The 22,561-nt window shown below is 46.1% G+C and overlaps 1 protein-coding gene across 1 annotated transcript in view; it reads left to right on the top strand.

Annotated features, from left to right (window-relative positions):
* Positions 1-22,561, top strand: part of LOC110527562 (transmembrane protein 163) — a 43,090-nt gene that overhangs the window by 5,049 nt on the left and 15,480 nt on the right. Inside the window, exons 3-5 of the mRNA XM_021608930.2 lie at positions 16,030-16,073; positions 16,992-17,083; positions 18,876-18,972. Of these exons, the coding sequence (XP_021464605.2) occupies positions 16,030-16,073; positions 16,992-17,083; positions 18,876-18,972 (233 nt within the window). The remainder of the gene's footprint in view (positions 1-16,029; positions 16,074-16,991; positions 17,084-18,875; positions 18,973-22,561) is intronic.

The following is a 22,561-nucleotide window of genomic DNA, read 5'->3' as shown; positions in this document are numbered from 1 at the left end:
CACAGTGGTATGGGATTATGGGGACACACAATTGTTGTTATAGTATTGGATTAATCTGGTCTGTAATTGTGTTTTCCACTGCAGAGTTTCCTGTTTCTAAATGAGCAGCACATTTCCTGTTCTGATGAGGGCAGCAGTCCTTCCTCCTTTTTCTCTGCCAGTTTGTGTGTGGTGGAAGTTACTTTACTTTTAACACCTCTCTCTCTCTCGTTCTCTTTTTCTCTCTCTCTCTCTCTCTCTCTCTCTCTCTCGCTCGGGAGGTTAAAAAACCCTCTCGCTATTTTTCTCTCTCTCTCTCTCTCTCTCTCTCTCTCTCTCTCTCTCTCTCTCTCTGTCTCTCGGCAGGTTAAAAAACCCTCTCTCTCTCTCTCTCTCTCTCTCTCTCTCTCTCTCTCTCTCTCTCTCTCTCTCTCTCTCACTCTCTTTCTCCCTGCTTAATAAACAATGCTTATTAGTACATTATGTTCAGTTCATAGCAAGAACCAAGAACCTGCAATAAATGACTTCAATACATTTTGGGGCTTTACAATCCAGCATTGTAAATATACTGTACATAGGTTGAATCCCAAATGGCCCCCTATTCCCTATGTAGTGCATTACCTTTGACCAGAGCCCATATACGGAACAGGGTGACATTTGGGATGCAGTCATACAGTATTTGTCAAACATTTGGATACACCTACTCATTCAAGGGTTGTCACGCGGGACTGGGTGTGTGAGGTAAGAATCGGGCACAGAGGGCAGAGAGTTCCAAAGGGAAAAGTGCACTTTAATATGGCACCAAAATACAATGCCCAAAACAGGGCGCGAGAAATACTGACCAACCCAAAACACATGGTAGATGGTCCGGAGCACTAACACACCCAATGACAACAACACGTAACACAAAATCAATCCCGCACAATACAAGGGCGGGTTTACTAGCCTTAAATAAGGAAGCACATCAGGAAACACAATTAGTCACAGGTGCAACTAATAAGACAAAACAAACAGAAAAAGGAAAAGGGATCGGTGGCGGCTAGTAGGACGGTGACGACAACCGCCGAGTACTGCCCGAACAGGCAGGGGAGCCAACTTCGGCGGAAGTCACGACCGTACGCGCGGCTCCCGCAGCGCGCCGCCACCGGCCTCGAGGGCGACCCGGAGGGCGACCCGGAGGGCGAGGCGCCGGGCGATTCAGCTGGAGGCGGTGGAAGTCTCTCAGGAGTGAAGGGTCCAAAATGTCCCCCACCGGTACCCAGCACCTCTCCTCCGGACCGTACTCCTCCCAGTCCACGAGGTACTGTAGGCCCCCCACCCGGCGTCTCGAGTCCAGAATGCCACGTACTGTGTACGCCGGGGACCCCTCAATGTCCACAGGGGGCGGAGGGACCTCAGGCACCTCACCTTCTTGAAAGGGACCAGCCACCACCAGCCTGAGGATAGACACATGAAACGAGGGGTTAATACGATAATAAGTAGGAAGTTGTAACCTGTAACACACCTCGTTTATCCTCCTCAGGACTTTAAATGGCCCCACACACTGCGGCCCCAGCTTCCGGCAGGGCAGGCGGAGGGGCAGGTTTCGGGTCGAGAGCCAGACCCGGTCCCCCGGTGCGAACACGGGGGCCTCACTGCGGTGCTGGTCAGCGCTCTTCTTCTGCAGTTCCCCCGCCAGTCTCAGCGATTCCTGGACGGCTTTCCAGGTGTCCTTTGAGAGCTGTACTCATTCCTCTACAGCAGGAGCCTCGGTCTGGCTCTGATGCCATGGGGCCAGGACCGGCTGGTAGCCCAACACACACTGAAAGGGAGACATATTCGTTGAGGTGTGGCAGAGGGAGTTCTGAGTGAGCTCAGCCCAAGGAACATACCTCGCCCACTCACCTGGCCGGTCCAGGCAATATGAACGCAGAAACCTGCCCACATCCTGGTTTACTCGCTCCACCTGCCCATTACTCTCGGGGTGGAAACACGAGGTCAAGCTGACCGAGACCCCCAGTCTCTCCATAAACGCCATCCAAAATCTGGGATGGGTGTTAAGGTCGGTGAGGAAGTCTACCGACAAGTGTTACCACGGCCGTTGTGGAACGGGGAGGGGCTGTAACTTCCCTCGAGGCAAGTCTCGAGGAGCCTTGCTCTGAGCGCACACCGAGCAGGAGGAGACATAACATCTCACGTCCTTAGCCAACGTGGGCCACCAGTATCTCCCCCTAAGACTCCAGGATGACCCGAGGAGGGTAGAGTATGAGCCCAACGTACTAATTTATCACGGGCCGGCTCTAACCGTGATGCCCTCTCTATCTCCGCGTCCACCTCCCATACTACCGGTGCCACGAGACATGAAGGTGGAAGGATGGGGGTCGGCTCGCTCCTCTGTATCATAGAGGCGGGACAGCGTGTCTGCTTTAGTGTTTTGGGAGCCTGGCCGGTACGAGATGGTGAAGCGAAACCGGATAAAGAACATGGCCAATCTAGCCTGACGCGGATTCAGTCTCCTCACTGCCCGGATATACTCGAGATTATGATGGTCAGTCCAGATGAGAAAAGGGTGCTTAGCCCCCTCAAGCCAATGTCTCCACACCTTCAGAGCCTTGACTACAGCTAATATCTCCCGGTCCCCCACGTCATAGTTTCGCTCCGCCGGACCGAGCTTCCTCTAAAAAAAGCACAAGGGCGGAGCTTTGGTGGCGCGCCCGTGCGCTGGGACACCACGGCCCCTAACCCAGCCTCGGACGCATCCACCTCCACTATGAACGCTAAAGAGGGGTCCGGATGCACCAACGCGGGCGCATTGGTGAACAGCTCCTTCAGACGACTGAAAGCTCTGCCCGCCTCTGCTGACCAGCGCAAGCGCACCAGTCCTCCCTTCAGCAGTGAGGTAATGGAAGCAGCCACCTGACCAAACCCCCGGATAGTAATTGGTAGTAATTGGCAAACCCTAAAAACCGCTACACCTCTTTCACCGTGGTCGGAGTCGGCCAATTATGCACGGCTGTAACGCGGTCACACTCCATCACCACCCCCGGAGGTGGAAATACGATAACCCAGGAAGGTACTCATAATGGCCAGATGTAGTACTAAATGCGGTTTTCCACTCATCTCCTCCCCGGATACGCACCAGATTATACGCACTCCTCAGGTCCGGTTTGTGAAGAAGCGCACCCCGTGAAATGATTCCACCCCTGTAGCGATGAGAGGTAGTGGATAACTAAACCCCACTGTGATAGAATTTAGACCTCGATAATTAATGCACGGACGCAGACCTCCCTCCTTCTTCTTCACAAAAAAAGAAGCTTGAGGAGACGGGTGATGCGAAAGGCCAAATGTACCCCTGTCCCAGCGATTCAGCGACATATATCTCCATAGCCACTGTCTCCTGGGACAATGGGTACATGTGACTCCTAGGAAGTGCAGCGTTCTCCAGGAGGTCTATCGCTCAGTCCCCTCGACGATGGGGTGGTAATTGGGTCGCCTTCCTCTTACTGAAGGCGATAGCCAAATCTCCTCCTCCGGTCCCCCTCGATGCAGCAACCCCTAATTCCATGGGGATGGGAGCAGGAGGGCCTGGGGGTGGAAACAACAGAGCCTGTTCCGGATGCCCGCGGGCAGCCAGCAGGTTGTCCAGACGAATGGACATGTCTATGAGTTCATCCAAGGTGAGGGTGGTGTCCCGACACGCTAGCTCCCTGCGGATGTCCTCCCTGAGGCTACATCGGTATTGGTCGATCAAAGCCCTGTCGTTCCACCCCGCTCCTGCGGCCAAGGTCCGGACCTCCAGGGCAAAGTCCTGCACGCTCCTCGTCTCCTGTCGCAGGTGGAACAGCCGTTCACCCACCGCCCGACCCTCTGGTGGGTGATCGAACACAGCTCGGAATCGGGCAGGTGAACTCGGGGTAGTGGTCCCTTGCCGAGTCTGGGCCATTCCACACTGCGTTAGCCCACTCCAGGGCTCATCCCGTCAGACAGGAGACGAGGATATGGCACCAAAATACAATGCCCAAAACACAGGGCGCGAAAAATACTGACCAACCCAAAACACAGGGTACACGGTCCGGAGCACGAACACACCCAACGACAACAACACGTAATACAAAATCAATCCCGCACAAAACAAGGGCGGGTTTACTAGTCTTAAATAAGGAAGCACATCAGGAAAACACAATTAGACATAGGTGCAACTAATAAGACAAAACAAACAGAAAAAGGAAAAGGGATCGGTGGCGGCTAGTAGGACGGTGACGACGACCGCCGAGCACTGCCCGAACAGGCAGAGGAGCCAACTTCGGCGGAAGTCGTGACAAGGGTTTTCATTATTTTGACTATTTTCTATATTGTAGAATAATAGTGAAGACTCCAAAACTTTGAATTAACACATATTGTATGGAATCATGTATTAACCAAAAAAGTGTTAAACAAATCAAAATATATTTAATATTTGAGATTCTTCAAAGGAGCCACCCTTTGCCTTGATGAGAGCTTTGCACATTCTTGGCATTCTCTCCAAACTTTTGACTGGTACTGTACATTAACCACATATACACAGTACACACCCCTTCGCAGTTCTGAATTCAATGAAAACAAATATTGATTGACGATATTGCGTTATCGCACCAGTGGTGTAGGTTAAGCAATTAACGTTCTTTGACATCGAGCCTAAATGGGATTAAATGGCTCTGCTACCCTTTATGGAATGTTCTGTGTAATCCAAAACACAGACGTTTTGGTGTGTACCATATCATCTTCTTCAGTGTGTATGTTCTGCGTAAGAAAAGTGACTGATTGGCTATTACGGGTATCTGGGACCTGGGGTCTTTCTCTATACGGTAGATGTCTACCAGAATGATGGCTACTGGGGTATGCAAACAGGAAAACATTCACATTAGGGAAACTGTCGCAACCAGCTCTGGTTTTGGTGCGAATTCTCAGTGATGCGTGCAGTTGCACAAGTACATTTGACTTGGGTCATATAGATTCCTTGCTGCCCAGATCAATAGGCAAATAGGCGTGTGCATGTGTGCTTGTGTGTTTGTTGTACAAGGTGATCAACGTGGGAAGCACAGCTAGCTTACTTGTGTGTGTTATTTAATTGTCCCCTGCTTGCTGAGTCTTTATGTGATTTCAAAGATACTCGACCACAATTAAATCACACCACGGAAATTGCATTTTCTAAGCTGTTTGTCATCTCTGACAGGTTTTTAGGGGGAAAGGGGAAGGGAGGAAGACGTGCACATGTGAAAACGTGCACCAGCCTGGCTGTGATGTAGGAACTAGGGACAAAAATGTCCCAGATACTTCACATCTTCCTCAGGATACAATTAACAAGCGCTCAGTGGCAGGTTGTCGGCTCTTAAATGGCAGATTTATTCGCATCCATTTGAGGCCAGTCGATGCATGGAGGCCCTTTCACTCTCTCTCTCTCCTCCCTAATGTATGTGTATGTGTGTGTGTGTGTGTGTGTGTGTGTGTGTGTCAACTTTCTCAACTCTGACTGATGACTGTTGTTGACAAGGTGGATTTCTCCACTCCTGTTCCAGGTGAATCTGCTGTTTCTCTCTTCCTTCCTGCCCCCTCATTCTTTGGATATCATGGCATAATCAGGTTCCACAGTTGCCATGTTTGTGTGTGTGCACTTTTTGAAAATGTGTTGCGCTTGTTGGATTTCACTAAATACTACCTTTCGAATTTCAATAGCTTTTCCTTGGTTTGCTTCACAAATACCCCCCCCCCCCCCCTTGACTGCTTTTTTGGGTGACCTGAATGTCATTTTCACAACACACTTGACACATCACATTACCCAACACAGGGCTTAGTGAAATACCAGCCACATGTCACCATGGTGTCTGTTCGCTGTGTTTTGAGTGGGAGTGCCCTACCGGTCTAGGTGGTGGCTGAGCGATGGATGCCAGGGCACACAGCCCCGAGGCAGACCCTGAGTACAGATCACATCGCTCTGTGCACCCTGGAGAGAGACGGAGAAAGCCACACACAGAGATATGCACAGACGCACGCACATGCAGTTATGCATGCATGCACGCACAAGCACACCCACAGAGACAACCACCGACACACACACACACACACACACACACACACCCACACCCACAGAGACAACCACCGACACACACACACACACACACACACACCCACACCCACAGAGACAACCACCGACACACACACACACACACACACACACCCACACCCACAGAGACAACCACCGACACACACACACACACACACACACACACACACACACCCACACCCACAGAGACAACCACCGACACACACACACACACACCCACAGAGACAACCACCGACACACACACACACACACACACACACACACACACACACACACACACCCACACCCACAGAGACAACCACCAACACACACACACACACACACACACACACACACACACACACACACACACACACACACACACACACACACACACACAATTAAGATGCAATTGAGATGCTACATAAGAACTTCAAGGCCACATGCGTGGAAAAAAACAAACCAAAAAGGAACAATCTAAACAAGAGAGGGGGAGAGATGCAACACATATTCATGCATTCAGAACTGTGCGTCTCTATGAGCTGGAGCGCAAGCCCCCAAAGAGTCTGCAGTCTAAAAATAAGAGCAGCAGGAGGTGCATGTGGAGAAACAGAGAGAGAGAGATAGAGAGAGAGAGAGAGAGAGAGAGAGAGCGGGAGAGGGAGAGGTGCTCTCCCTTCTCTGTTCTCACATGAACAGCAGGAGCAGGCAGAGGGAGGAAGGGATGAAAGGAGATTGGGAGGGAGGCTCAGAGTAGCGGGTGTGGGGGCATGGAGTTGACTGAGTGATGATTGTCTTCTGCCATGTCCACTTCACCTACCTGCCCTTGGATGGATAGGCTGGGGGGGGGGGGGGGGGGGGGGGGGGAACACACGCAGAAACACACGCACTCATTATTAAACCACGTATAATGTGCTGTATTTCTGTAAATCACAATACAATTTCACATAGTTCACCAGCGCAGTTTTAGAATCATGCTGACCAAGCAAGCATTAAACCACACCAGTAAACAAATATACAAATAAAATTGTAATATTATAGTATACTATGGAATATTACGGGGAAAACAGATCTGCGATTATATTACCCTCTGATAGTAAAGAGTGTAGTAAACTGCATTTCAACTGATTAACCTGCTCTCAATTGCTCCACCACTGATAGAGCTGGCACACTGACACTGCTGTACATAGGTTAAGCTTAATGCTATTGGGGTAAACGCAATGGCATTGGCCCCAACACAACAGTGGCGTGTATTCATTGATGGCAAGCGAAGCCAGGCTTCCCTCAAAAATGTACCAATTAAAAAAAAAAAACATAAATAATTAATATTTTGTCTCTGTTTTTCATAAATTTCCTTCAATTGAGAGGCTGAATGTATCTCCCCGGAGAAAGCATCCAAGCGAGCAAAACAGTGCCCCTCTGTCTCTCTAATGTGTAGGCATCTATCTGATGCTGTCTGGTCCAAACGAGTGTGACATTGTTGCCGCCCGTAGCATTGAATCCAAGGAAAGCCAGCCACCATTTGGCCTCCCTTGATAATTTTTTTAATAAAATCATTGTCAGTCAGCGTTGAGCTAAAGTGAGTGAGCTCAACTGTGAATGTCCTCCTGGCGCAAACAAAAAATACGTGTCAAGGGAAGCCAGTTTGGATTTGGCTTCACACCAATCACATCAGAATAAAACCAAACTTCATTGACAGAAAAAAATTGAATTGTTGCATCTTATTGTGTTGTTCTCCGGTGGCTAGCTAGCCAGCTAGCTAAAATTGTCCCTTTCCTAAATTAGCCATGGATGGAGATAGGGATTTGGACTTGTGGTTTACTTAATTCTCCATACTGGACAATGATTATAATGATGATTCTGATCCAACCATTAATTCATACATTGTGCCCCTGGCCTGAGAGGATGGAAGTTCAATCTGTAGCTAAATGTAGTAGGCTAATGTTAACTAGCTGGCTCATCGTTGCCCATGAAAGGAAAACTAAAAGTGTGTAGCATTTCGGCAACATGAAAAAGAGGAGGATGGCATTGTTTTTTCTCTACAAGTAGGGTGAGTCAACATGTTTATTCTACTTACACACACACACACACACACACACACACACACACACACACACACACACACACACACACAGTACCATGGACAGCCACATCATAGTTAGCTTACTTTGATTGGACAAATTATTTTGGTACGTTTTAATTGTCACCGTATTAGACTAAGCATAGGTTATTTAAGGATGTTGATGTTGAAATGCTGCTGGAATAGTGGAGGCAGCCACTGTTTTCTTAGCGACTTGCGGCAACTCTCCGTGGTTCTAAATCAATAGTTGTTTAGTAGTCTGAAAATTCAGGAAACATTAACTTGATTGACCTTGCTGTAGGTCATGAAACTGTTTGTTACATGCAATATGCTTTGTGGACAGATGTTGCTCTCTGGTTTTGTGATGAAACCAAGTTGTGCTTGAATTTATTCTGCCAGTCTGTTTTCTTATTGTCTCTGCCTTAGGCCTACAGTATATATCACAGTGGCAAGGCATATGAACTAACAGGTTATAGAGCAAACAAGGCATTGATCACAACACATAGGTTGTAATATTGCTTTCTTCATGCTTGGCTTCCCCAGTGATTTTACCCACGCACTGCTACAACATTGAGCAACAACATTCTGTCTGGGTAGCTTCTCTGTTCAGCGTATCTTCTGACACTATCCACTGTCCCATATAGGATCTTTGAACATCAAAGGTTCCTTTCCATACCTAGGCAGAGCTGTTTTTAAAAATCTCTCCACTCCGGACATATTTCCTGTGTCTGTGAGATGGCGTTCTCTTGGACATTTTATTATTTGACATAATAAACCCATGTCACATGGGTATATCATAACACTTGCATATCATATTTTTGTCAGATCTGTGATCCCGAACCCAAGAATATGCTACAAAGGATTTGATCATTGTAATTGTCAGTGTCAGTGCAGACAGAGGATCTGACTGAGAGAATTGACACAGAAATGAAGTCATCTGGAGTGGCTGTGGGGAACCAATGACATCTGTCGTCTATGTTGTGGAAAGGGACTGACTTAGGTCTCCGGAGAGACAGAGAGAGTGACACATCTCCCATCTGCCCTGCTGTCTCTGTCACTCTGGGTGAACGGAGTAGATAGAGGCAGAGAGAGATTGAGGAAGAGAGTCAGACAGAGAGAGATTAGTGTTGATGTCACAAGTTGTGTGCTATAGCTTGGAAAGTAAACAAATGTGATATTATAAGGCTGTTTGTTTCCAACAATAGGACTGTTTTCCTCAATAATTAATTAATTAATGTAACCTTTATTTAACCAGGTAGGTTAGTTGAGAACAAGTTCTCATTTACAAGTGGGACCTGGCCAAGATAAAGCAAAGCAGTTTGACACATACAACAACACAGAGTTACACATGGAAAAAACAAACATACAGTCAATAATACAGTAGAAAAAGTATATATACAGTGTGTGCAAATGAGGTAGGATAAGGGAGGTAAGGCAATAAATAGGTCATGGTGGCGAAGTAATTACAATATAGCAATTAAACACTGGAATGATAGATGTGCAGAAGATGAATGTGCAGTAGAGATACTGGGGTGCAAAGGAGCAAGATAAATAAATAAATACAGTATGGGGATGAGGTAGTTTAATGGGTTATTTACAGATGGGCTATGTACAGGTGATGAGGGAGATATGAGAACAAGATTAGGGAGATATGAGTCTCCAGCTATAGTGATTTTTGCAGTTCATTCCAGTCATTGGCAGCAGAGAACTGGAAGGTAAGGCGGCCAAAGGAAGAATTGGCTTTGGGGAAGACCAGAGAGATATACCTGCTGGAGCACGTGCTATGGGTGGGTGCTGCTATGGTGACCAGCGAGCTGAGATAAGGCAGGGCTTTACCTAGCAGTGGGTTTGGGTTTAACTGCCAGTGGGTTTGGCGTGAAATGGAGTCCTCTTACATTTTTTTCCCTCATCGAAAACAAGATGAATTGGTTAAACTAACTCCTCAACCTCATATACCGCTGCCTGAGCCATTGAATTGCTAGCTTTCCGGTGGTGCAGCTGGTTATGGTGTGTCAATAAGGAAGTTACGTGTGTTTGTGAAACAAGGGGTGTTTCTTGATATGCTCCGAGCAAGCAAACTGGACCACGGAACGGCCGGAGTATGAGTCGTAATGAAAGTATTTGAAATGGAACACGGAGGGCAATTCTCAGATGTGTACTTCATTTGTACATATTTCGAAGTATGCATCGCTTCAACTGAAATATTCCCAGTATTGTTGACGTAGTATGATGCAACCACATAAAAAAAAAACTACGCAAAATGTCCTGAAGTCAATGGCGGCTGGTTTTGAGTTGAAGTGAGAGAGCTCGGAAATTGGAATGAAAAGTTGCCCGCTCACATCGCATGTGACGCCTGATTAACCATAAGATGTTAACTTTGGTCTGTTTAACTGCATAGAATAACCTCTGTACCTAGGCTGACGAAAAATGTGTAGCTAGCTAGCGACCGACACAGAATTTGTAGCTAACGCTGGCCATTTACCTTTCAATACAACATTTGTTTTAGGTCGTTTTTTTAACATGTAAAACTAGTTGGCCAGCTAGATTAATACAAATCACATGTAGCTGATAATTATGAGCGTTGCATTTTCTTTATGTACATTTTCATGCATTCTCCAAACTCTCGTCCTCACAAGATTGTACTCAAGAGAATGCCCTTGGAGAAGGAACTCGGAAGCGTGAGAGTGTGGAGCACGGTCCTATGCATATTGAGAAACACCCAGAGGATCAAACACTGAACATCAGTGTGGGCTCTTGAGGAAGGAAGTGGTACTGTTACTCAAGCAGTGTGACACCGGTTACACCGTGATGCCTAAGGGTAATGTGACAACCCTAAGATGGATGCCTTTACTGTGCTGCGTTGGTTTAAGCCCTCCTCTCAAAACCTTTCTCTGAGACACTTGATCTGGCTTGACAAAGTGAGGAGAATTGATCCCCCTGCCTTCATTGTAAACGACTGGTCACGAACCAGATCTGTCCTGTCACACGGAGACCCTAGCTGTGTCTGAAATGGCACCCTATTACTTATATAGTGACTTATGGGCCCTGTTCAGAAGTAGTGCACTATATAGGGGAAAAGGTGTCATTTCGGGTGTAGTCCTTCTGTTCTCGGTGTGGCTGGTGTTCTGTCAGAATGATGTGCCAGCCTCTGTCACCGTGATGATGAGTGGAGGGTGGGGAGGTTTGACATGTGACATATGGACTGGGATGACCCAGAACAATCTGTCTGTCACCCACTGTGTGTCACTGTGTTTAGAAGGATAAATGGGTGGGGGCTTTACACCCCAGGAGGACTGCAGAAAGAGAACACCTGGGTCTTGTTCATTAGGGCACGCAAGCAAAAATCATTTTTAAATGAAAAAACTAAAATGATAGTTTTTTATTGGACAAGTCCAGGTAGTCCCTCTCCGTTTCAGTCTATTTTCTTCTGTTTGGTGCATAATGAACATGACCCAGAATAATAAAAGCCTTTTCATTATTGGTCTCTTAAATAACATAGTACTGCAGTGGAAAGGCCAAATCAGAGTACACCCAGGGGGCTTTCACACCAAATTGGTTTGGAGCAGTTTTTCCGAACTCTGTTGCGTTTACCCCCTTAGTTCAGTTCGTTTGGACTGGTGTGAACACTATCTGTACTTGGGAGAGCACCAAACAACGCACATCTTTCGCTCAAAACGTGTGGCCTCGGTCTGTTTCCATTGGTGCATTTCGCTGCAGGTGAGAACGCAGTTTGGACCAAACACAGGAAAACAGCAAGAGGCTGGCAGTATTATTGGTTCTTTGACTGCGAGCATTTGATGAAATGCATGCATTATCTTAACTTGACATCTCTAAAACATTTTTGTGAGTAGCAGAGCATTTACTGTATGAGCGCATCCTATGCAGATTAGGGGAGACCGGGGCTACAAGGGATATAGGCTACTGAATACATTCACTACTGAACATAGGCTACTGAATACATTCACTACTGAACATAGGCTACTGAATACATTCACTACTGAACATAGGCTACTGAATAATTTCACTACTGAACATAGGCTACTGAATACATTCACTACTGAACATAGGCTACTAAATACATTCACTACTGAACATAGGCTACTGAATACATTCACTACTGAACATAGGCTACTGAATACATTCACTACTGAACATAGGCTACTGAATACATTCACTACTGAATATAGGCTACTGAATATATTCACTACTTCACACAGGTTACTGAATATATTCACTACTGAACATAGGCTACTGAATATATTCACTACTGAACATAGGCTACTGAATATATTCACTACTGAACACAGGTTACTGAATATATTCACTACTGAACACAGGTTACTGAATATATTCACTGCACGTTGCAGTTGGCCACTCAGTGGCCTTGTGGTTAGAGTGTCCACCCTGAGATCAAATAAAATAACATTTCATTGGTCGCGTACGCATATTTAAAATATGCAGATGTTATCGCAGGTGCAGAGTGTTTCTAGCTCCACAGTGCAGTAATACCTAACAATACAGAACAATACACACAATGCCAAACATTTAAATGAAGAAATATCAGAACAAGCAATGTCAGAGAGAGAGAGAGAGAGAGAGAGAGAGAGAGAGAGAGAGAGAGAGAGAGAGAGAGAGAGAGAGCCTTCTCGGCTGCGCCCATTTCGCTCCAGTAGTGCTCACTTCACGGGCTCAGGGCATGCCTGACCCAGCATGCATTTGGAGTCTACTTGTGTGCCGCTTTAGCCCCTTGCTTCAGCTACCGTCACGGAGTTAGCTAAATATTTCCACAAAGAAACTGATAAAACACACAGGTGCAAAATCAAGGTGAATTATGAAGATGTGATGTAGTGACCACGACTAAAGAATCACTGTGGAATCTGAAAAGACACATTTTATGAAAGCATGATGGTGTATTTACAACATGCACATGCTAACAGAAAGGAACGAGGTGGGAAGCTAACTAAGTGTGTCATTGAGACAAAGTATCTATAAACAAAAAATCTGATCTCTTTAAGTGTATTTATTTAGGACCAATAGGCCTGTCATATTCCCACTTTCAAGGAGCTTTCTGTTTTGATTGGGTTATTTTGCCTAAAAACTTTTAGGCCTACCTATTGAAAAATGTTAAAAACAACTTTGTGAGGCATTGGAATACCTTCCTGGTCTTTGTGGTTCAATCTGTGTTTAAAATTCACTGCTCGACTGAGGGACCATTACAGATAATTGTATGTGTGGGGTACAGAGGTGAGGTAGTCATTCAAAAATCATGATAAACACTATCATTGCACACAGAATGAGTCCATGCAACTTATTATGTGACTTGTTAAGCAAATGTTTACCCCTGAACTTATCTAGGCTTGTCATATAAAAGGGCTTGAGTACTTATTGTCCCAAGATATTTCAGCTTTCAGTTCTTATTCATTTGTAAACATTTGTAAAAACATAATTCCACTTTGAAATTATGCGGTATTGTGTGTAGGCCAGTGAAAAAAATAATTTCTCAATTTCTGAAGCTTATGAGTACAGGGTTGGACCCCCCCTTTGCCTCCAGAACAGCCTGAATTTTTGGGAGGTTGGATTCTACAAGATGTCGGAAAGGTTCCACAGGGATGTTGGTCCGTGCTGACACGATGGCATGCTGCAGATTGGACAGTGGTACAGTACATGCATGCTGCGAACAGCAGATACGCTGTGGCGTTCAATTGTTGCTCAATTGGTATCGAGGGAACTAACGTGTCCCAGGAAAACATTCCCCACACCAGTACACCACCACCATTAGCCTTTACCGTTGACACCAGCTAGGATGAGCCATGGATTCATGCTGCTTACGCCAAATCCTGACTCTGCCATCAGCATGACGCAATAGGAACTGGGACTCGTCGGACCAGGCAATGTTTTTCCACTCCTTAATTGTCCAGTGTTGGTGATCGCATGCCCACTGGAGTGGCTTCTTCTTGTTTTTAGCTGATAGGAGTGGAACCCGGTGTGGTCGCCTGCTGCAATTAACCCGTCTGTGACAAGGATCGACGATTTGTACATTCCGAGATGCCATTCTGCACACCACTGTTGTACCGACTGCGCCATTATTTGTGGCCTGCCTGTTAGATTGCACAATTCTTGCCTTTCTACTTCGACCTCTCTCATCAACGAGCTGACAGGACTGGCACTGACTGGATGTTTTTTGTTTGCCGCACCGTTCTCGTGAAACCCTAGACACTGTCATGTGTGAAAAAGCCCAGGAGGGCGGCTGTTTCTGAGATACAGGATCCGGCGCGACTGGCACCGACGATCATACCATGCTCATTAGTCGCTTAGGTCACTCGTTTAGCCCATTCTAACCTTTAATCAAACAGTAACGGAATGCCTTTTTAAAATGTTTATAGCAAGCCATGTCCGCGTGAATACAGCGCATACACATGAAGTGGGTAATACAATATGTAAACATGATTAAAGTGACCACTGCTCAATGACTATGTACATAGGGCCGCGGTCTCTAAGGTGCAGGGTAGAGTACAGGATGCTCCCAATGGTGCATCTGTAGACGTATGTGAGGTCCTTAGGGGCTAAGCACATTTTTCTTCAGCCTCCTGAGGTTGAAGAGGCGCTGTTGCGCCTTCTCCCCCACACTGTCTGTATGGATGGACCATTTCAGGTTGTCGTGATGTGCACGCCGAGGAACTTGACGTTTTTCCCACCCTCTCCACTGCGTCCCTGACGATGTGGATGGGGGCGTGCTCCCTCTGCTGTCTCCTGAAGTCCACGATCAGCTCCTTGGTTTTGTTGACGTTGAGGGACAGATTTATTTCCCTGGCACCCCTCCGTCAGGTCCGTCACCTCCTCCCTCTAGGCTGTCTCGTCGGTGTTGGTAATCAGGCCTATCGCTTTTTTCCCCCCGTCGGCAAACTTGATGGTTGAGTTTGGAGACGTGTTTGACGTGCGAGATTGGAAGATTAGGAGTTGATGATCTAGGATTGTTGGATCGGGTCTCTTTTACTCAAAACAGCCTGAATAGGAAGCCTAGGCAGGCTACAACCCGGATGACAGCCAATTCCCTATATTATTCCCTATATTGCGTCCTATGGGCCCTGGTCAAAAGTAGTGCATTAAATAGGGAATAGGATGCCATTATTTTGGAACCCAAAGCCAGTAGTCATTAGCCTGGGCTGCGTTAGTATGAACATTGCGTAGTCTTCAGTGCTGGGTAATCTCTCTGGGTTGGGGTTGGATGTGTTTTGAATTCCATGATTTCTCATTTCCTGAATATGGTAATCACTCTGGAGTTCAACTCTGGGGTGGGGTGGGTGGGTGGGTGGGTGGGTGGGGGGGGGGGGGTTGTAATGTAGCCTCAGGAACAATCTGCGTTACAAACAGCTGTATGTACACATTGGTGGGGTACTCAGTCCTGCTCACTGCTCGGCAATTAGAAGCAGCGGTCCCATTGCTTTTGAGGGCAAACTAGGGATTTTAACGCTGTGAACCTGACAATGGTGTGGATGTTGAGTGATAACACTACGTTATATCTTACTACTACACCTGCTGAGTAGAACAGTGTTGTAGTTGCGCTATGTACGGCCTGGGTTTAAATACGTGGAGCATTTAATTGAGCCTGTCTGTTATTTTGGACTGCCGGGTGGGCGGGGTTTGCACTGTTGGGACTGTTCTATTGGCCCCAAGGTCCCAGTCCCAGGCAAGTTCAATCAAGCGCAGCTAAAGTAGTTAAAAGAAAATAAATGCTATTTGACTCCAGGGACTACCGGTAGGCTGGTTTCTAGCTAACCGGCTGCCAGTGTTTGGTAAGCAACGGTTATTCTCAAGTCATTCACAACAGTACCACTGATAGAAATGCATTTCATGAATGAATGTTCTTCATGTATAGTAAAACTTGTGTTTCTCTTGTTTCCCCCCCCCCCAGCGGTTTCCTTCATGAGACACAGTGCCTCGGCTTTCGGATTCGCTGTAGGTACTTTTAAAATGTATTTTAATGAATCTACTACTGAGTGCTAATGGGCAGATGTCATTACTAACACGTTACAATCAGTGTGTTTGAGGGGTCAGTTTGAGCAAGGCAAGGCACAGGATCACTGATCTTTTTTTGTGTTTTTTTTGTTAAATTTTTCTCTCCCCTTTTTCTCCCCAATTTTGTGGTATCCAATTGTTTTTAGTAGCTACTATCTTGTCTCATCGCTCCGGTATGGGCTCGGGAGAGATGAAGGTTGAAAGTCATGCGTACTCCGATACACAACCCAGCCAAGCCGCACTGCTTCTTAACACAGCGCGCATCCAACCCGGAAGCCAGCCGCACCAATGTGTCGGAGGAAACACTGTGCACCTGGCAACCTTGGTTAGCGCACACTGCGCCCGGCCCGCCACAGGAGTCGCTGGTGCGTGATGAGACAAGGATATCCCTACCGGCCAAACCCTCCCTAACCCGGACGACGCTAGGCCAATTGTGCATCGTCCCACGGACCTCCCTGTCGCGGCCGGTTACGACAGAGCCCAGAGTCTCTGGTGGCACTGCGCCACCCGGGAGGCCCCCAGGATCACTGATCTTGATCACGTGAAGAGTAGTAGCTCTAGCTAGTTATTTGGGATGTAAGGTGATTCGTAGACAAATGATTCTGCGCAGACCAACTGCAATGTAGTCGATCTCAAAAACACACATCGGTTCCACAAGGGCCTGACCATATCAAGTTCCTGCTAACCTTCGGAGTCTAAGCTTGTAATTTAGGCTAGATTGGCATTGACTTTGAGTTATTGGGATGAGGATAACTGAAGGGTACAATCATTTAAGTGAACCCCCCCCATCCCTCATGGGTTTCTGTTGAATAGCTGGTCAGCGTTGTCGTTGATGTTGTTGTTGTTTACCCTCTGCAGTTTGATGCCGCCCTGGACGTGCTGTCCTCCATCATCGTGGTGTGGCGCTATAGTAACGCCGCCGCCGTTCACTCTGCACACAGGGAGTACATGTGAGTAGATGTATCACATCCATATTTATCATATTTGTTGTTTTTGATGACCAGCAAAACTATATAAAGCCTAGAAATGATACTGTATTCTAGCACTATGTTGTCTCTTCAGCACACTCTAAGCTCTCTTAAGCATAATCGCTGCAGTCATTACAATGCATTTCATTCTTTGGGACTGTAGTGTGCAGTATTAGAACCCCAGCATTGTCTCTCATCCCCCTTACTCGCATTTTCATGTGTGAAATTGCCAGGCACCATCCGCTGCAGTCTCAGGGGATGCTTTTGTGAATGCAGATCGCCATGGAGACTCTGGTGTATAAGCCTATAGCCTGGTAAAACCAGATTGAATGCTGCTTTAATGATGAAACAGTGGTGAGTTTAGCATTCATTCTGGTTTAACCAGGCTAACCGGCATTACAGCAGCAGGTTGACAGCCTCTGGTTTAATGTAGAAGCCTATAGGCTCATATTAGCCTGGATAAACGAGCTTGAATGCTGCTTATACCATTGTGAGGGCAGCATTCAATCTGGTTTAACCAGGCTAATATGAGCCTTCAGTTGTACCGGTGAACACCTCTTTGGTCCAGAATCCTAATTGGAAGGTTTGTGTTACCCAGCAGCTAGTAATTGGCCTCTCCTAGGTGTGTGTTGTCGGGGGTGAATGTGTGTGTGTTTGTGTGTGTGTGTGTATGTGTGATCCCTCAGGGGAGAGGCCTTGTAAGGCACTAGGCCACCGGACAATTAAATTACCAGGTCTGTAGACGAATGAACGAGCAGCATGAATTTTACAGCAAGTTTTTCTTCCACCGTAATTGGGGGAATATTGTTGTATTCGTCAGCTGACATGACACATGGAGCAGGAGAGAAGCCTGGTCAACCACAGTTCTGCCAAGTCCGATCAAGACCTTGCATCTTGCGACTTTGATGTCAAAACTAAATTGACTGTCTTGCGCTGTTTGAGGAAAATCAAACTTGCAAATGTGCTTGATGCCAATTGCCTTGAGTCGATGAGTCCCCCCCCAAAAAAGGGACTTTTCTAAGCAGCGGGATTATAGCCCAATGAAGATCAAGTCCGTTGTGAGGGAGAGTCTCTGTTGATGAGCTTTACACAGCCCCAGGAGGTCTCTCACAAACAGAGCTCTGGGTCTCTCTCGGTCTCCCCCGCTGCACCACTGAAATCATTCCTACATGGCTTCTCTCCTCTCGCTCTACTTTGTGTTGCCTAGCTACCTTCCGGTTTTGACCCAGGGGGCTGGGTGCTGCTGAGCGAGAGCCAGCTGTGAGCATCAACACACACACACGCACACAGACCCACCCGCTTCTCCCAGCCAGGCTTACCTAATTGGATAAAACTGTCTTTAAAGAAAATCTCTTCTCAAATTGATCCGTGGAGACTGTGTTCAACTCTCTGAATCAGCCACGGAGAAAAGCAAAATGGTTGTTATATTTAACGGATGCCTTTTCTCTTCCACAAGCTGTGGAAATAATGGAGACGATTTGCAATTGTGTTAAGTGGCGTTACGCTTATATGATGGGTAGTTGCAGTAGGCCTACTTTGTCATGGAAAGGTGGCCGATGATTTGGGAATGTTTTTAAAATACAATATATGATCCCTCACACAAATGATTATCAAAGCACAATATTATTAATCACTACTTTCTCTCACTCTCTTTCCTTCCATTTCCCCTCTGTCTACCTCCCTCCCTCTCTCTCCCCGCTCCCTTCCTCTCTCTCGCTTCCCCCCTAACGCCCTCCTCCCTCTCACCCCTCTCTCTCTCTCTCTCTCTCTACAGAGCCTGCGTGATCCTGGGGGTGGTCTTCATCCTGTCCTCTCTGTGTATCCTGGGAAAGGCAATCCATGACCTGGCTACCAACCTACTGCCTGAAGTGGTAAAAGATCCCATCTCCTGCCGTTGTACCCTTAAGCAAGGCACTTAACCCTTAACTGCACCTATAACTCTCAATCCAGGGGCGCTACACTGCCTATCTATCTATCTATCTTTTGAAAAAAGCTATATGGGAGTCACACGAAAAGCTATTTTTGGTGAACGGAGCCATATGGTCCAGCTCAACGAAGAGACTCAAATGTCGTGCACTACGTAGGGAATAGGGCGTCGTTTGAGACACAGCAGTACTCTCCGCTCTGCTCCACATGTCTGGGCATGTGAGTGTTCATTAAGGCCAGCTCCGGGTACTGTAATACCCACATTGGCAGTGCCAGCAGCCTTGGCAAATAGGTTTTACTTCAGCAAAGGGATTCCAATGAACATCTGGTTGGTGCTCTGAAATTGCTTGTCAAAAAACAGAGTGTAACTCGGTTTGGTGACTTGTTTTTGTCTTGTTTATGTCATGACAAATGTGTTGGGTGTCATTTGTCAAGGCAGTGGGGGGGTCCAGACAGTGTACTGTACATTTCACTGCTGGGGCATCACAAATACACCTACAAATCTTTACAAAGTCTTATTGTGTGGTTGTAGTTGTTGGATGGACACTAGAATGAAGATTCACTGTAATGCAACGTATAGTAAGTCCGTCTAAATCAACAGAAATATGGAGTCTTTTCACTCTTCGAAGTTGTCAACTGGTTGTACTTGGGTTATCTGAAGTCTCTTCAACTAGAGCAGTGTGCCATTATGGTGTCCCCAATGCCAAATGACACCATGTTCCCAACATAGTGCACTATTTTTGACCAGAGCCCTATGGGCCCGGGGTCAAAAGTAGTGCACTTTGTAGGGAATATGGTGCCATTTGGGACACAACTGAGTATAAACTCAGAGAGCTAATATATAGTTTCATTCTCGCATCGCCAGACTGGTCACATCGGGTGTGAATTCCATTTACAAGACTTTCATGTGGGAATGTGTGAAGAGACAACACCTCCAGAATGGCGAGAGGGACAGAGAGAGAGGCCCTATTCTCACTACGAGATATGAAGGAGAGTCTGAGGAGCGGGGTGGCGAACGAGAATTCTACTTATCAATTACACACTTGCCTTACCTTTTGTTGTGGCTGGCAACGCAACATTCTTGATCCGCACCTCAAATTAAATTGACCGTAAATATCACAGTAGCCACTAGCCGGTAAGCACAAACTATTCAACAATAACAGTAACTTTTCTTCTAAAACATATTACACTCTTGAATAATGCAACAATTAACCAGCGTGTACAGAGCTGCCCCTTTTCTAATTTTCACAACCCTTTTTTTATACTGAATGTTATCATATCTTCAAACAAACTCTAATATTATATATAGGGAGCCTGAGTGAACAAATAACACAACAATGACATACTTATTTCATAAGCAAAGTTATACAACACCCAATGTCCCTGTGTGAAAAAGTAATTGCCCCCATTCACTCAATAACTGGTTGTGCCACCTTTCGCTGCAATGACTCCAATCAAACACTTCCTGTAGTTGTTGATCAGTCTCTCACGTCGCTGTGGAGGAATGCTTGGCCCACTCTTCCATGCAAAACTGCTTTAACTCTCAAGTATGAACTGCTCGTTTCAAGTCCTGCCACAACATCTAATTTGGGATAATGTTTCGACTTTGAGTAGGCCATTCCAAAACTTCAAATGTGTTGCTTTTTGAGCCATTTTCATGTAGACTTGTGTGTTGGATCATTGTCTTACTGCATGACCCAGCTGAGATTCAGCTTCAGCTCGCAGATGGATGGCCTGACATTCTCCTGTAGAATTCTCTGACACAGAGCAGAATTCATGGTCCATTCTATTTAGGCAAATTGTCCAGGTCCTGAGGCAGCAAAGCATCCCCAAACTATCACACTTCCACCACCATGTTTGACCATTGGTATAAGGTTCTTACTGTTGAATGCAGTGTGGTTTTTGCCAGGTGTAATGAGACCCATGTCGTCCATATTGGGTTTTTGTTGGAAGATCTGATAACATTCAGTATCAAAAATATGCAAAAATAGAGAAAATCAGAGAGGGGGCAAATACTTTTGGACGGCACTGTATGTGCAGACAAAGGGTTTATTTTCTCGTCTGTAGGCTGCTACACTCATTACATTTGAGCTTCACGACAAAAGCGCAGAGTTGCTATAGCCGCATGTCTTCATCAAGTAACGTTAACCTATCAAAAATGAACGATTAACCCCCTGTACGAATATAAAAGTACAGTAGGCCTACCTTACAGCATTGCAACAAACCAGGCTCAATTTTTAGCAGTATCATGCAAACCATTACATGTGGTAATTGCGGCTGAAAACAGTGGCATAATTGAATTCACTGCCACAAGGTGTTATATATGGAAGCTCATACCCGCCACTCAAACAATTAAATAAGAAGCCTCATGATTTGTCAACGTGCACAATTAAGTATTCTGCTTCACTCTGATCAACTGTAGCCTACTGATAACAACCACAGCTGAAACTAGCCTAGAGAAGCCTATGCGCTCTGATCCAATCTGTGCCAGGCGAAACGTAACGTCATTTGATATGACTGGAATGAATCAATCAACACAATAGTGATGACATACTGTCTGAGTATATTTTTAATTACAAATACAAAGGCCTACACTATGTAACCCTGCATACAGCTCGAACCTGTTAGTTTATTGTCCAATCGCAGTTGTTGCATCTTTGTCTGTGTAAAGGGTTGTAATGTTTTCTTACACCCTAGGGCCAGTAGTTTTTTCAGGTGTTTAAAAAAATACTATATGCCCTGATTAGAAAACGTATCTGGTCCCATCAAAGCCAATTTATTATTTTGTCATGCGCTACAACTAGGGTCAGGATTTGGTTAGATTAGCCTACTGTACTTCCCACCACTCTGGGACCTTTGGTGCCATCTCTGAAATCACCACACAAGGTTACAAATGATCTACATTTGACATGTTTTTTTTGGAGGTGGGGATGGGCTTCCATGGTTTTACGTGGCTCAGTTCCTCCGGAGGTAACGGTCGAGACGTAGCAAGTACGCACGTTTACATTTGAGCAATATGTGTAGCCGACGGTATTTCTACGAAAAGTGTAGTACGTGTGAAGAGGCTCAGAGCGGGAAAGAAACACACAGAAAGAGAGCGAGAGAGAGGGGGAGACAGTCAGGCAGACAGGAGTGTGAGAGAGAAAGAGAGATTTGTGAAGAGAAAACAAGTGTATGCTGCTGTCGGTGCACGAGAGGGAGAGATGAAAAAGGAAGCGAGAGAGGGGAGAGAGAGAAAACAGAGCGATAGAAAACACAGAGAGAGAGAAACAGAGATATCTGTGAAGTGAAACATGATGTTGTGGTGTCTCTCTTCCTGGTGGATAATTACAGGAGGAATGTGGCAGAGCTCAGGTGTGAAAAGAGAACTACTAGAATAGCTAACTGCATTACTCTGTTGCCAGGCAATAAGTCGAAGCTAAGAGCCCGTTTTTAATCATAGAAAGCAAACAAGGTAGCCTAAGGCCATTGATGTCATAAGCACTTCTGGTGTTTTGGGTTTTTCATCATTGGTTAATTGGACAAATCACGATT

This window comes from Oncorhynchus mykiss, chromosome 7, assembly GCF_013265735.2.
Source record: "Oncorhynchus mykiss isolate Arlee chromosome 7, USDA_OmykA_1.1, whole genome shotgun sequence".
Lineage (NCBI taxonomy): Eukaryota > Metazoa > Chordata > Actinopteri > Salmoniformes > Salmonidae > Oncorhynchus > Oncorhynchus mykiss.
The sequence above is the reverse complement of the archived record's forward strand: the minus strand, read 5'-3'. Positions and strand labels throughout refer to the sequence as shown.